The sequence below is a fragment of the Panulirus ornatus genome, chromosome 11 (assembly GCF_036320965.1).
Source record: "Panulirus ornatus isolate Po-2019 chromosome 11, ASM3632096v1, whole genome shotgun sequence".
Taxonomy (NCBI): Eukaryota; Metazoa; Arthropoda; class Malacostraca; order Decapoda; family Palinuridae; genus Panulirus; species Panulirus ornatus.
Window position 1 is genome coordinate 1,328,046 of NC_092234.1, and position 12,210 is coordinate 1,340,255.

Here is a 12,210-nt window from a genome sequence, read left to right on the forward strand (position 1 = left end):
CCTTCTTGTATTTCAATTTCTAAAAGAAGGAAGAAAAGGAGCCAGACAAGGAGTGCTCATTGTCCTTGAATTATCAGGCTGGGATGTCTAAATTGTGGATGTAATCAAGATAAGAAGGAGGGAGAGACAGGAAGTATGTTTGAGGACAGGAGATGGGTATTAGTGATGGGTGATTTGACTGTGAGTAGTTTGGCAATTGAGGGAGTAATTAGGGGACATGAGGTATTCAGTCTGATCAACATCCTGTGGAGTTGTTAGCTAAGAAATGACTTGTGAATGGGAGTACCTAGTTTAAAAGGAGGGACATGCATAAGTGTATGTGGGTGAGTAGGAAAGATGATTAGAACATTATTGGATTACATACTATTTGATAGGCATGCAAAAGAGAGACTCTTAGATGTAAATGTCTCAAGAAGGGTAGTTGGTGGGATACCTGACCATTGCCTGGTGGAGGCATGGGTGAAGGTTTGGAGGGGATTTTGGAAAAGAGGAAATGTTACGAATGAGAAGAGAGTAGTCAAAGTCAGCATGCTTGGAAAAGGTTGTTTGAAGAAATACCAGGAGAGATTGGGTGTAGAATGGCAAAAGATAAGGGTAAACATACTTTTGGGAGTGAATGAGGAATGGGAGATATTTAGGGAAGCAGTGCTGTCAAGTGCAAGAGAAGCGTGTGGCATGCAGAAGCTCAGAGGTGGGTAAGCAAGAAAGGGTAATGAGTGGTAGTATGATGAAGTAAAGTTGCTTGTGAAAGACGAAAGAGAGGTGTATATGCGGTACTTACAGGGAAGGATAGGGGCTGTGTATTAGTGCATTACACATGACAGGTAGGGAATGGATGTTAGTGAATGAGGCCTTTCCTTTGTCCATTTCTGGTACTGCTTCACTAATGTAGGAAATTAACAAGTATGAAAGAAAAGAATTTATGGACTTTCTTTCCCATTGGTATGAGAATGTTCTAGGTGATAAATGATGGTTGAAATTTTATAATGAGAGCTTATGCACATACACTGTCAGTGCCTTTCTTTGTATGTTTGAGTAGCTTATGCAAAACTTTCTTGAAGCACTATGATCTTAAATAATTTTTGCAGATTCTTTCATTGAATTACTCCTGTCATATGTCCATCCAAGCTTACTTTCACCATGCCTTCAGACTTGACATATATATTAACTCCCACTCATCTATATGTGATCTCTTAATGTGCTCAAACCAAATTCATTCAGCATCATAGGTATTCCTGTATACTTCATTTGCAATTAAGCATTTACAACTGATTATTTTTCAGATCATTAACAACAGTCCTGGAAGAATTAAAAGAGTTTGCAGTGACTCACTCTAAGAGGAGGAGTAGAGTTGTGCGACCCATGCACCGTTTCTTGAAAGTCTATATGGACTCAAACAGAAAAAAATCAATGAAAGCAAATGGCGTGAGTTTTTAACAATATAGAAGTTGGAATGTTATCTGTCCATTTGGTTGCAATCTGGTGTAATACATTTTGCCCTCACAGAACTTTTCCCTGACTCTGCTGTTATAACAGTTTTCTACATTCCTCATCATGATTACACCTCTCTTGCATAGGTACCCTGGTATTCTATTCTCCCTCATTTAATCTTTGATTTTTTTTTTTTTTTTTTTTTACCTCTTCAGATACTTTCCTTTAGTACACTTGGTCAAGTCTTTAGTTTATTCTTTCTTAAATTCTGTACAAAGGACAGTCATTTGTATTCTGCTCTTTAACTTTTAAGCTACATTTCATCTGAGATTACCCTTCATCAGTGTGAGGAAAAAATTACAAAATACATATGAGGAAGATGGGAGGTGAGGAGGTGAGAAAGGGTAGTGAGTGTTGTGATGACAAACTAAAATTGCGAGTGAAAGACAAAAGAGAGGTGTTATGTGCAGATGCGCAGCGCATACAAGGAGGATAGAATATGAGTGGGAGAAATACTAGAGAAAGCAGCAGTTTAAGAGAAAGGTGCATGGGTTGAAATGGAGGGCAAGTGAGAGTTGTGTGAGTGAGTATCAGTAAACTTAAGGAGGAATGAAATGTTTTGGAAAGAGGTTAATAGGGTGAGAAAAACAAGAAAACCAATGAACATCATTGAAGGGGGCAAACAGGGAAGTGGTAACAGGCAGTGGTGTGGTTAGGAGATGTAATGTGTGTTTTGAAGGTCTGTTGGATGTTTTTGGTGGCTGATGTAAGTTGTTTGGATTGGGGAGGTATGTAAGTAAGAGTGTCTTTCAAAAGTGGTTTGGTGAAGAGAGAAGTGATGAGGAAAGTCTTGCATGAGATGAAATGTGGCAGAATAGCTGGAGTAGATGGTATTAGAGTTGAATTTTGTAAGAAACTGGGTGACTGTTGTTGATTCATTAGTTAGGATTTTCACTGTAAGGATGGATCATGTTGAGGTACCTAAGGATTAGGGATGCATGTATAGTTCCATTGTGTAAAAACAAGGGGGACAATGGTGTGTTTGAACTACAGATGTATACATTTGAGTATACCTGGTAAGTTATGTTGTATGGGATAGTGGTGATTGAGAGGTTGATGGCATGTACAGAGCATCAGACTTTGGGAGGAACAGTGTGGCTACAGGAGTGGTAGAAGATGTGTGGATCAGGTGTTTCCTTTAAAGAATGCACATAAAAATACTTAGAGAAATAGAAGGATTTTGAGTGATCGGGGCCTGAACATGCAGGAGGGTGAAAGGCATGCAAGGAATAGAGTGAATTGGAATGATGTGGTATACCGGGGTCGACGTGCTGTCAGTGGATTGAACCAGGTCATGGGAAGCGTCTGGGGTAAACCATGGAAAGTTCTGTGGGGCCAGGATGTGGAAAGGGAGCTGTGGTTTCGGTGCATTATTACATGACAACTAGAGACTGAGTGTGAATGAATGTGGCCTTTGTTGTCTTTTCCTAGCGCTACCTTGTGCTCATTTGGGGGGAGGGGGTTGTTATTTCATGTGTGGCGGGGTGGCGATGGGAATGAATAAAGGCAGACTATGAATTATGTACATGTGTATATATTCCTATGTGTCCACGGGGAAAATGAAACACGAAAAGTTCCCAAGTGCACTTTCATGTAATAATCACATCATCAGGGGATGTATATTGATGTATATCAACTGACTTATATTTCTCTCTTGTGTCTCCCCTGATGATGTGATTATTACACGAAAGTGCACTTGGGAACTTTTTGTTTCATTTTCCCCGTGGACTCATAGGAATATCTTGATCATGCGCAAAATTGTGATCCTTTCCAATGTGTATATATGTATATGTCTGTGTGTGTATATATATATGTATACGTTGAGATGTATAGGTATGTATATTTGCATGTGTGGACGTGTATGTATATACATGTGTATGTGGGTGGGTTGGGCCATTTCTTTTGTCTGTTTCCTTACGCTACCTTGGTGATGCGGGAGACAGCAACAAAGCAAAATAATGATAATAATAATAAAAGGTTTTGTGTATGGCATTTATTTGTATGGAGGGAGCATATGATTGGGTTGATAGACATTCCTTGTTATTAAGGTCTCATAGTTATATGGTGTGGGAGGAAAGCTGCTAGAAGTGGTGAGAAGTTTTTGTCAAGAGTGTAAAGCGTATGTTTAAGTAGGTAGAGTGAAGTGCGTGTGGGTCTGTGGCAGGGTTATATAGTATCACCATGGATGTTTAATTTAGTAATGGATGGAGTGCTGAGGGAGGTAAATGCAAGGGTTTTGGCGAGGGGGCAATTATACAGTCTGTATTAGGTGAAGAGGCTTGGGAGGTGAATCAGTTGTTTGCTGATGAAAGAGGACTGGTGGCCAATTTGTGTGAGAACGTGTGGAAGTTGTATGAATTTGGAAGAGTGTGAAAGGAGGAAGTTGAGAGCAAGTGTGGACAAAAGCATGGTTATTAGGTCTATCATGGCAGAAGGACAGGTTAATTGGGGTTGTGAGTTTGAATGGAGAAAATTTAGAAGAAGTGAAGTATTCAAAATATGTGGTATTGGATATAGTTGTGAATGGAACCATGGAAGTGAGCTAGAGGGCTGGTAAGGGGACTAAGATTCTTGGAGCAGTGAGGAATGTGTGGAAAGAGACTTTGTTATTTTGGAGGGTGAAAATGAGTATGTTTGAAGGTATAGAAATCCCAACTTTGTTGTATGAAAGTGAGATGAGAATGTGCAAAGGGAGGATGTGTTGGAAATTGAAATGTTTTAGGATATCATATGGTGTGAGGTTGTTTGATTCAGTAAGTAATAAGTAGGTAAGAGAGAGATGTGGTAATAAGAAGAGTGTGGTGAGCTCAAGAGAATGTTCTGAGATTGTTTAGACATATGGAGAGAATGGGTGATGAGAGTTTGAAAAAGAATATCTTTGTGTTAAAATTGGAGGGTAAAGGGAGAAGGGGGAGACCAAACTGGAGATGGAAGGCTGGAGTGAAAAAGTTTTTGATTGCTTAGGTGCTGAATGTGGTTGCATTTATATGCAGTGAATTGGAGCAATATGGTGTACAAGGGGCAACATGCTATCAGTTGATTGAACCAAGGCACCAAAGCAGCTGGGAGAAATCAAGTAAGGTCTGTGGGGCCTGTTTATGGCTCGGAGGCTTCTGAATTGTACTAAGCCTTATACTTCACAGCTAGAGAAGGATTTGATTGAATGAGGCCATTTCTTCATATGGTCCTAGCGCTACCTTGCTAATGTGGGAAATGGCGAACAAGTTTGAAAGAAATAAGATAGTGATGCAGCTCAGTGACAGTTATTTCTCAGGGAAAAGAAACCATTGGGAAACTATTAATCTGAAGGTGGTATCAGGCTAGGCTTAGGTGATATGATTGAGAAACTCAGTGTTTTTTCCTCATATTCCCTGTTGAATTTTTTAAAAAAGGGGTGACTGTATTGTTGACTGGTTGGTAAGGTTATTTAATGTATGTATGACTCATGATGAGGTGCCTGAGGATTGGCGGAATGCTTGCATATTGCCATTGTACAAAGGGAAAGGGGATAAGAGTGAGTGCTCAAATTATAGAGGTATAAGTTTGTTGAGTATTCCTGGGAAATTATATGAGAGGGTATTGATTGAGAGGGTGAAGGCATGTACAGATCATTAGATTAGGGAAGAGCAGTGTGGTTTCAGAAGTGGTAGAGGATGTGTGGATCAGGTGTTTGCTTTAAAGACTGTATGTGAGAAATACTTAGAAAAGCAAATGGATTTGTATGTAGCATTTATGGATCTGGAGAAGGTATATGATAATGTAGATAGAGATACTCTGTGGAAGGTATTAAGAATATATGGTGTGGGAGGCAAGTTGTTAGAAGCAGTGAAAAGTTTTTATCGAGGATGTAAGGCATGTGTACGAGTAGGAAGAGAGGAAAGTGATTGGTTCTCAGTGAGTGTAGGTTTGCGGGAGGGGTGTGTGATGTCTCCATGGTTGTTTAATTTGTTTATGGATGGGTTGTTAGGGAGGTGAAGGCAAGAGTTTTGGAAAGTGGCAAGTATGCAGTCTGTTGTGGATGAGAGCTTGGTGAAGTGAGTCAGTTGATGTTCGCTGATGATTCATCGCTTGTGGCTGATTCATGTGAGAAACTGCAGAAGCTGGTGACTGAGTTTGGTAAAGTTTGTGAAAGAAGAAAGTTAAGAGTAAATGTGAATAAGAGCAAGATTATTAGGTACAGTAGGGTTGAGGGTCAAGTCAATTGGGAGGTAAGTTTGAATGGAGAAAAACTGGAGGAAGTAAAGTGTTTTAGATATCTGGGAGTGGATCTGGCAGCAGATGGAACCATGGAAGCGGAAGTGAATCATAGGGTGGGGGAGGGGGCGAAAATCCTGGGAGCCTTGAAGAATGTTTGGAAGTCGAGAACATTATCTTGGAAAGCAAAAATGGGTATGTTTGAAGGAATAGTGGTTCCAACAATGTTGTATGGTTGCAAGGCGTGGGCTATGGATAGAGTTGTGCGCAGGAGGGTGGATGTGCTGGAAATGAGATGTTTGAGGACAATGTGTGGTGTGAGGTGGTTTGATCGAGTAAGTAATGTAAGGGTAAGAGAGATGTGTGGAAATAAAAAGAGTGTGGTTGAAAGAGCAGAAGAGGGTGTTTTGAAATGGTTTGGGCACATGGAGAGAATGAGTGAGGAAAGATTGACCAAGAGGATATATGTGTCGGAGGTGGATGGAATGAGGAGAAGTGGAAGACCAAATTGGAGTGGAAAGATGGAGTGAAAAAGATTTTGAGTGATCGGGGCCTGAACATGCAGGAGGGTGAAAGGCGGGTAAGGAATAGAGTGAATTGGATCGATGTGGTATACCGGGGTTGACGTGTTGTCAGTGGATTGAATCAGGGCATGTGAAGCGTTTGGGGTAAACCATGGAAAGTTGTGTGGGGCCTGGATGTGGAAAGGGAGCTGTGGTTTCGGGCATTATTGCGTGGCAGCTTGAGACTGAGTGTGAACGAATGAGGCCTTTGTTGTCTTTTCCTAGCGCTACCTCGCACACATGAGGGGGGAGGGGGATGGTATTTCATGTGTGGCGAGGTGGCGATGGGAGTGAATGGGGGCAGACAGTGTGAATTGTGTGCATGGGTATATATGTATGTGTCTGTATATGTATGTGTACATTGAGATGTATAGGTATGTATATTTGCGTGTGTGGACGTGTGTGTGTGTATACATTGTGTATGGGGGTGGGTTGGGCCATTTCTTTTGTCTGTTTCCTTGCGCTATCTCGCAAACGCGGGAGACAGCGACAAAGCAAAATGAAAAAAAATAATAATATATATATATATATATCCCTGGGGATAGGGTAGAAAGAATACTTCCCACGTACTCCCTGCATGTCGTAGAAGGCGACTAAAAGGTGAGGGAGCGGGTGACTGGAAATCCTCCCCTCTCGTTTTGTTTTTAATTTTCCAAAGGAAGGAACATAGAAGGGGGCCAGCTGAGGATATTCCCTCAAAGGCCTAGTCCTCTGTTCTTAATGCTACCTCGCTAACACGGGAAATGGAGAATAGTATAAAAAAAAATATTTTTTTTTATTTTGCTTTGTTGCTGTCTCCCACGTTAGCAAGGTAGCACAAGGAAACAGATGAAGGACTTGCCCAACCCACCCACATACACATGTATATACATACACATGCACACATGCAAATATACATACCTATACATCTCAACGTATACATATCTATACACACAGACATATACATATATACACATGTACATAATTCATACTGTCTGTCTTTATTCATTCCCATCGCCACCCCGCCACAGGAAATAACAACCCCCTACCCACTCGTGTGCGTGAGGTAGCGCTAGTAAAGGACAACAAAGGCCATGAATATTATTGTTTTTGCTTGCTACTGAAAATTTATAGACTTGCATAAGAACACTATTTTCATGCAATTTTTGATATACTGATTTTCTTTAAAAGGAAAAGTATTTTTCTGTGGCCCATGAAGTATGGAAAAACTTACCTAAGGAGGAGAAAGAGATATATCAGGCAGAGTATGAAGAAGACTTACGGAAGTTGGGCCTAACAACAACTTCAGAATTCAGGTAAGTAAGGAGTTATTGTTGGTTTGTGGTGCATCCATGCATGAAATGTCTCAGAACACAAGTTAGGAGTTATTGCTGTTTGTGGTGCATCCATGTATGAAATGTCTTATTTGCTCTGTCTTCATTAAAAGTAATTACTTTTTCACTCCTTTCTTCCACCTCCAATTTGGTCTCCCACTTCTTGTTCCCTCCTCTGCTGACACATATATCTTCTTTGTCAGCTTTTCCTCACTCATTCTTTCCATATCTCCACTCCATTTCAACACACCCACCTCTCTCTCAACCATACTCTTATATTTCCACACATTTCTTATACCCTGTCATTAGTTACTTGATCAAACCACCTCACACCACATATTGTCCTCAAACATTTCATTTCTAACACATCCGCCCTTCTCTGTACAACCTTATCTAGTAGCCTTTGCCTTGCAACCATATAATATTGTTGGAACTACTATTCCTTCAAACATACCCATTTTTGCTCTCCGAGTTAACATTCTCCCCTACACATCCTTCATTGCTCCCAGAACTTTCACCTTCTTCCCCACCCTGTGACTCACTTCTGCTTCCATGGTTCCATTCACTGCTAAATCCATTCCCAGAATATAAAGCACTTCACTTCATCCAATTTTTCTTCATTCAAACTTGCATCCCAACTGACTTGTCCCTCAACCCTGCTGAACCTAATAATCTTGCTCTTATTCACGTTTACCCTCACCTTTCTCCTTTCACACATTTTTGCAAACTTAGTCACCAACTTATGCAGTTTCTCTCTCGAATCAGCCACCAGTGCTGTATCTTTGGCGAACAACAACTGACTCACTTCCCAGAGCCTCTCATCCCTGATAGACTGTATACTCACCCCACTCTCCAAAACTCTTGCATTTACCTCCCTAACCACTCCATCCATAAACAAATTAAACAACCATGGGGACATCACACACCCCTGCTGCAGACTGACCTTCACTGGGAACCAGTCACTCTCCTCTTTTCCTACTCGTACACATGCCTTACATCCTTGATTAAAAACTTTTCACTGCTTTTAGTACCTTATCTCCCACACCATATACTTTTAAGACCTTCCACAAAGCATCTCTATCAACCCTCTCATATTCCTTCTCCAGATCCATGAATGCTACATACAAATCCATCTGTTTTTCTAAGTATTTCTCACACACATTCTTTAAAGCAAACACCTGATCCACACATCCTCTACCACTTCTAATACCACACTGCTCCGTCCCAATCTGATGCTCTGTAAATGCCTTCACCTTCTTTGTCAATACCCTCACATTCAGTTTCCCTGGAATACTCCACAAACTTATGCCTTTGTAGTTTGAATATTATAGAAAATAAACGCGGGAGACAGCAACAAAGCAAAATAAATAAGATAAATAATATATATATATATATATATATATATATATATATATATATATATATATATATATATATATATATATATATATATATCCCTGGGGATAGGGGAGAAAGAATACTTCCCACGTATTCCCTGCGTGTTGTAGAAGGCGACTAAAGGGGAAGGGAGCGGGGGGCTGGAAATCCTCCCCTCTCAATTTTTTTTTTTAATTTTCCAAAAGAAGGAACAGAGAAGGGGGCCAGGTGAGGATATTCCCTCAATGGCCCAGTTCTCTGTTCTTAACGCTACCTCGCTAACGCGCGAAATGGCGAATAGTTTGAAAAAAAAAAAAAAAAAATATTTTCTATAATGGGAAGTGAGTCTGTTGTTGTTCGCTGATGATACAGCGCTGGTGGCTGATTCATGTGAGAGACTGCAGAAGCTGGTGACTGAGTTTGGTAAAGTGTGTGAAAGAAGAAAGTTAAGAGTAAATGTGAATAAGAGCAAGGTTATTAGGTACAGTAGGATTGAGGGTCAAGTCAGTTGGGAGGTAAGTTTGAATGGAGAAAAACTGGAGGAAGTAAAGTGTTTTAGATACCTGGGAGTGGATCTGGCAGTGGATGGAACCATGGAAGTGGAAGTGAATCATAGGATGGGGGAGGGGGCGAAAATCCTGGGAGCCTTGAAGAATGTTTGGAAGTCGAGAACATTATCTCGGAAAGCAAAAATGGGTATGTTTGAAGGAATAGTGGTTCCAACAATTTTGTATGGTTGCGAGGCGTGGGCTGTGGATAGAGTTGTGCGCAGGAGGGTGGATGTGCTGGAAATGAGATGTTTGAGGACAATGTGTGGTGTGAGGTGGTTTGATCGAGTAAGTAACGTAAGGGTAAGAGAGATGTGTGGAAATAAAAAGAGCGTGGTTGAGAGAGCAGAAGAGGGTGTTTTGAAATGGTTTGGGCACATGGAGAGAATGAGTGAGGAAAGATTGACCAAGAGGATATATGTGTCGGAGGTGAAGGGAACGAGGAGAAGTGGGAGACCAAATTGGAGGTGGAAAGATGGAGTGAAAAAGATTTTGAGTGATCGGGGCCTGAACATGCAGGAGGGTGAAAGGAGGGCAAGGAATAGAGTGAATTGGATCGATGTGGTATACCGGGGTTGACGTGCTGTCAGTGGATTGAATCAGGGCATGTGAAGCGTCTGGGGTAAACCATGGAAAGCTGTGTAGGTATGTATATTTGCGTGTGTGGACGTGTATGTACTGGACATCTCTACTTTTGCTAGCTTGCAAGTGTGGAACATTACCTATGCAAAACTAATTTTCAAAAGATGCTTATATGTACTTATTGCAGCACATCTAAATTAAAAGAGGTGAAGGTGATAAAGGTTTTAGATACCAGGGATTTTCTGCAATTTTTATAAAGTTTCCATTTGTATTTTATGCTTTTTATATTTTTATTTATTATACTTTGTCGCTGTCTCCCACGGTAGCGAGGTAGCACAAAGAAACAGACAAAAGAATGGCCCAACCCACCCACATACACATGTATATGCTGTTACGAACACGTGGGTGTGTGCCCACATGTTCGTGTATATGTATGTGTGTGTCTTGGTGTATAGTGTAAGTGCTATTTCATGTTAGGGCGAGGGCCAAGGCCTTTCCTCTGCTATCGGCTGGGATTTCACTTCCCTAACATACCTTCGAGAGGGAAACCAGATGGCCACGCTGGGCCATCAATCCAGTCCCCCTCGACACTTGGACCTTCCACCCGAGGCACCAGGTCAAGTTGGGGTCAACCTACGGCCCCCATACAGTGTCCTTGCTGTCAGGACAAGAGAAGGTGGGGCCTCTAGGCAGATGTGGGACGAACTTAACTTCCTTTCAGCCAGTCAGCTGTCTCACAGATGACACCTTCTCCAATCACCGACGGACCTGTAGCCCTCCAGCCAAGTAGGAGTGGCACTTGGAGCCACCCTCCTCCAATCACCACTGGGCCTTAGGCCCATAACCAATCAAGGGTGGCATCATAGGGTAACAAGGCGAACGCAAGTCCCCCTGTCTGTAATAAAAACCTTTGACTCCCCGCTGAGCCTCGATTCCTTCAGCAGTCCTGAGCCCAGCAAGATGATGTAAGCTTTCCTTGTCTCGAACCCTGTAGCCACCGCTGCCCCAGTTTGTAAGATGTTTACTGTGTCACATCAGGTTTAGCTAAGTGTAATGATGATGTTTACTGTGTCACGTCAGGTCTATCTAAGTGTAATGTTATCGAACAAAGTGTCGTAAAGGAAAGAGACCTCCTGGCCTGAAATCTTATCTGGAATGTTAACTCATGTTTAGTGTTAACTCATGTTCAATGTTAACTCATGTTCAATGTTAACTCGTGTTCATTGTTAACTCATGTTCAATGTTAAACTCATGTTCAGTGTTAACGTAAATGATTCATGCCTGATTTATGTGCTTATCTTTGTCCACCTACATTCTTTCATTATAAGTAGATTTAATGTAATGCTGGTCTTTAATTCAATCCCATAACTTCAGACAGTGTTATCCCGTTGTGAAACAACAAATCTATAACGTCCTTGCAAGACAAGGATCAGTAGAGTATTTGTAACGTATATGTTACGGGCGACCTTGCCCGAATAAGTATTGAGTTCGTAACAATACATACATGTCCACACACCCACATTTACGTACCTATACATCTCAACGTATACATATATATACACACACAGACATATACATGTATGCCCATGTACATAATTCATACAGTCTGCCCTTATTCATTCCTGTCGCCACCCTGCCACACATGAAATGACAACCCCCTCCCCCCGCATGTGCGAGAAGTAGCGCTAGGAAAAGACAAAGGCCACATTTGCTCACACTCAGTCTCTAGCTGTCATGTATAATGTACCAAAACCACAGCTCCCTTTCCACATCCAGGCCCCACACAACTTTCCATGGTTTACCCCAGATGCTTCACATGCCCTGGTTCAATCCATTAACAGCACATCTACCCCGGTATACCACATCATCCCAATTCACTCTATTCCTTGCATGCCTTTCACCCTTCTGAATGTTCAGGCCCCTATCACTCAAAATCTTTTTCACTCCATCTTTCCACCTCCAATTTGGTCTCCCACTTCTCGTTCCCTCCACCTTTGACACACGTATTCTCTTTGTCAATCTTTCCTCACTCATTCTCTCCATGTGACCAAACCATTTCAAAACACCCTCTTCTGCTCTCTCAACCACACTCTTTTTATTACCACACATCTCTCTTACTCTTTCATTACTTACTCGATCAAA

General features: G+C 41.5%; 1 protein-coding gene across 1 annotated transcript in view; it reads left to right on the forward strand.

Moving 5' to 3' along the window:
* LOC139751173 (uncharacterized) overlaps positions 1-12,210 on the forward strand; it is a 122,978-nt gene that overhangs the window by 62,735 nt on the left and 48,033 nt on the right. Inside the window, exons 7-8 of the mRNA XM_071666295.1 lie at positions 1,284-1,425; positions 7,419-7,543. Of these exons, the coding sequence (XP_071522396.1) occupies positions 1,284-1,425; positions 7,419-7,543 (267 nt within the window). The remainder of the gene's footprint in view (positions 1-1,283; positions 1,426-7,418; positions 7,544-12,210) is intronic.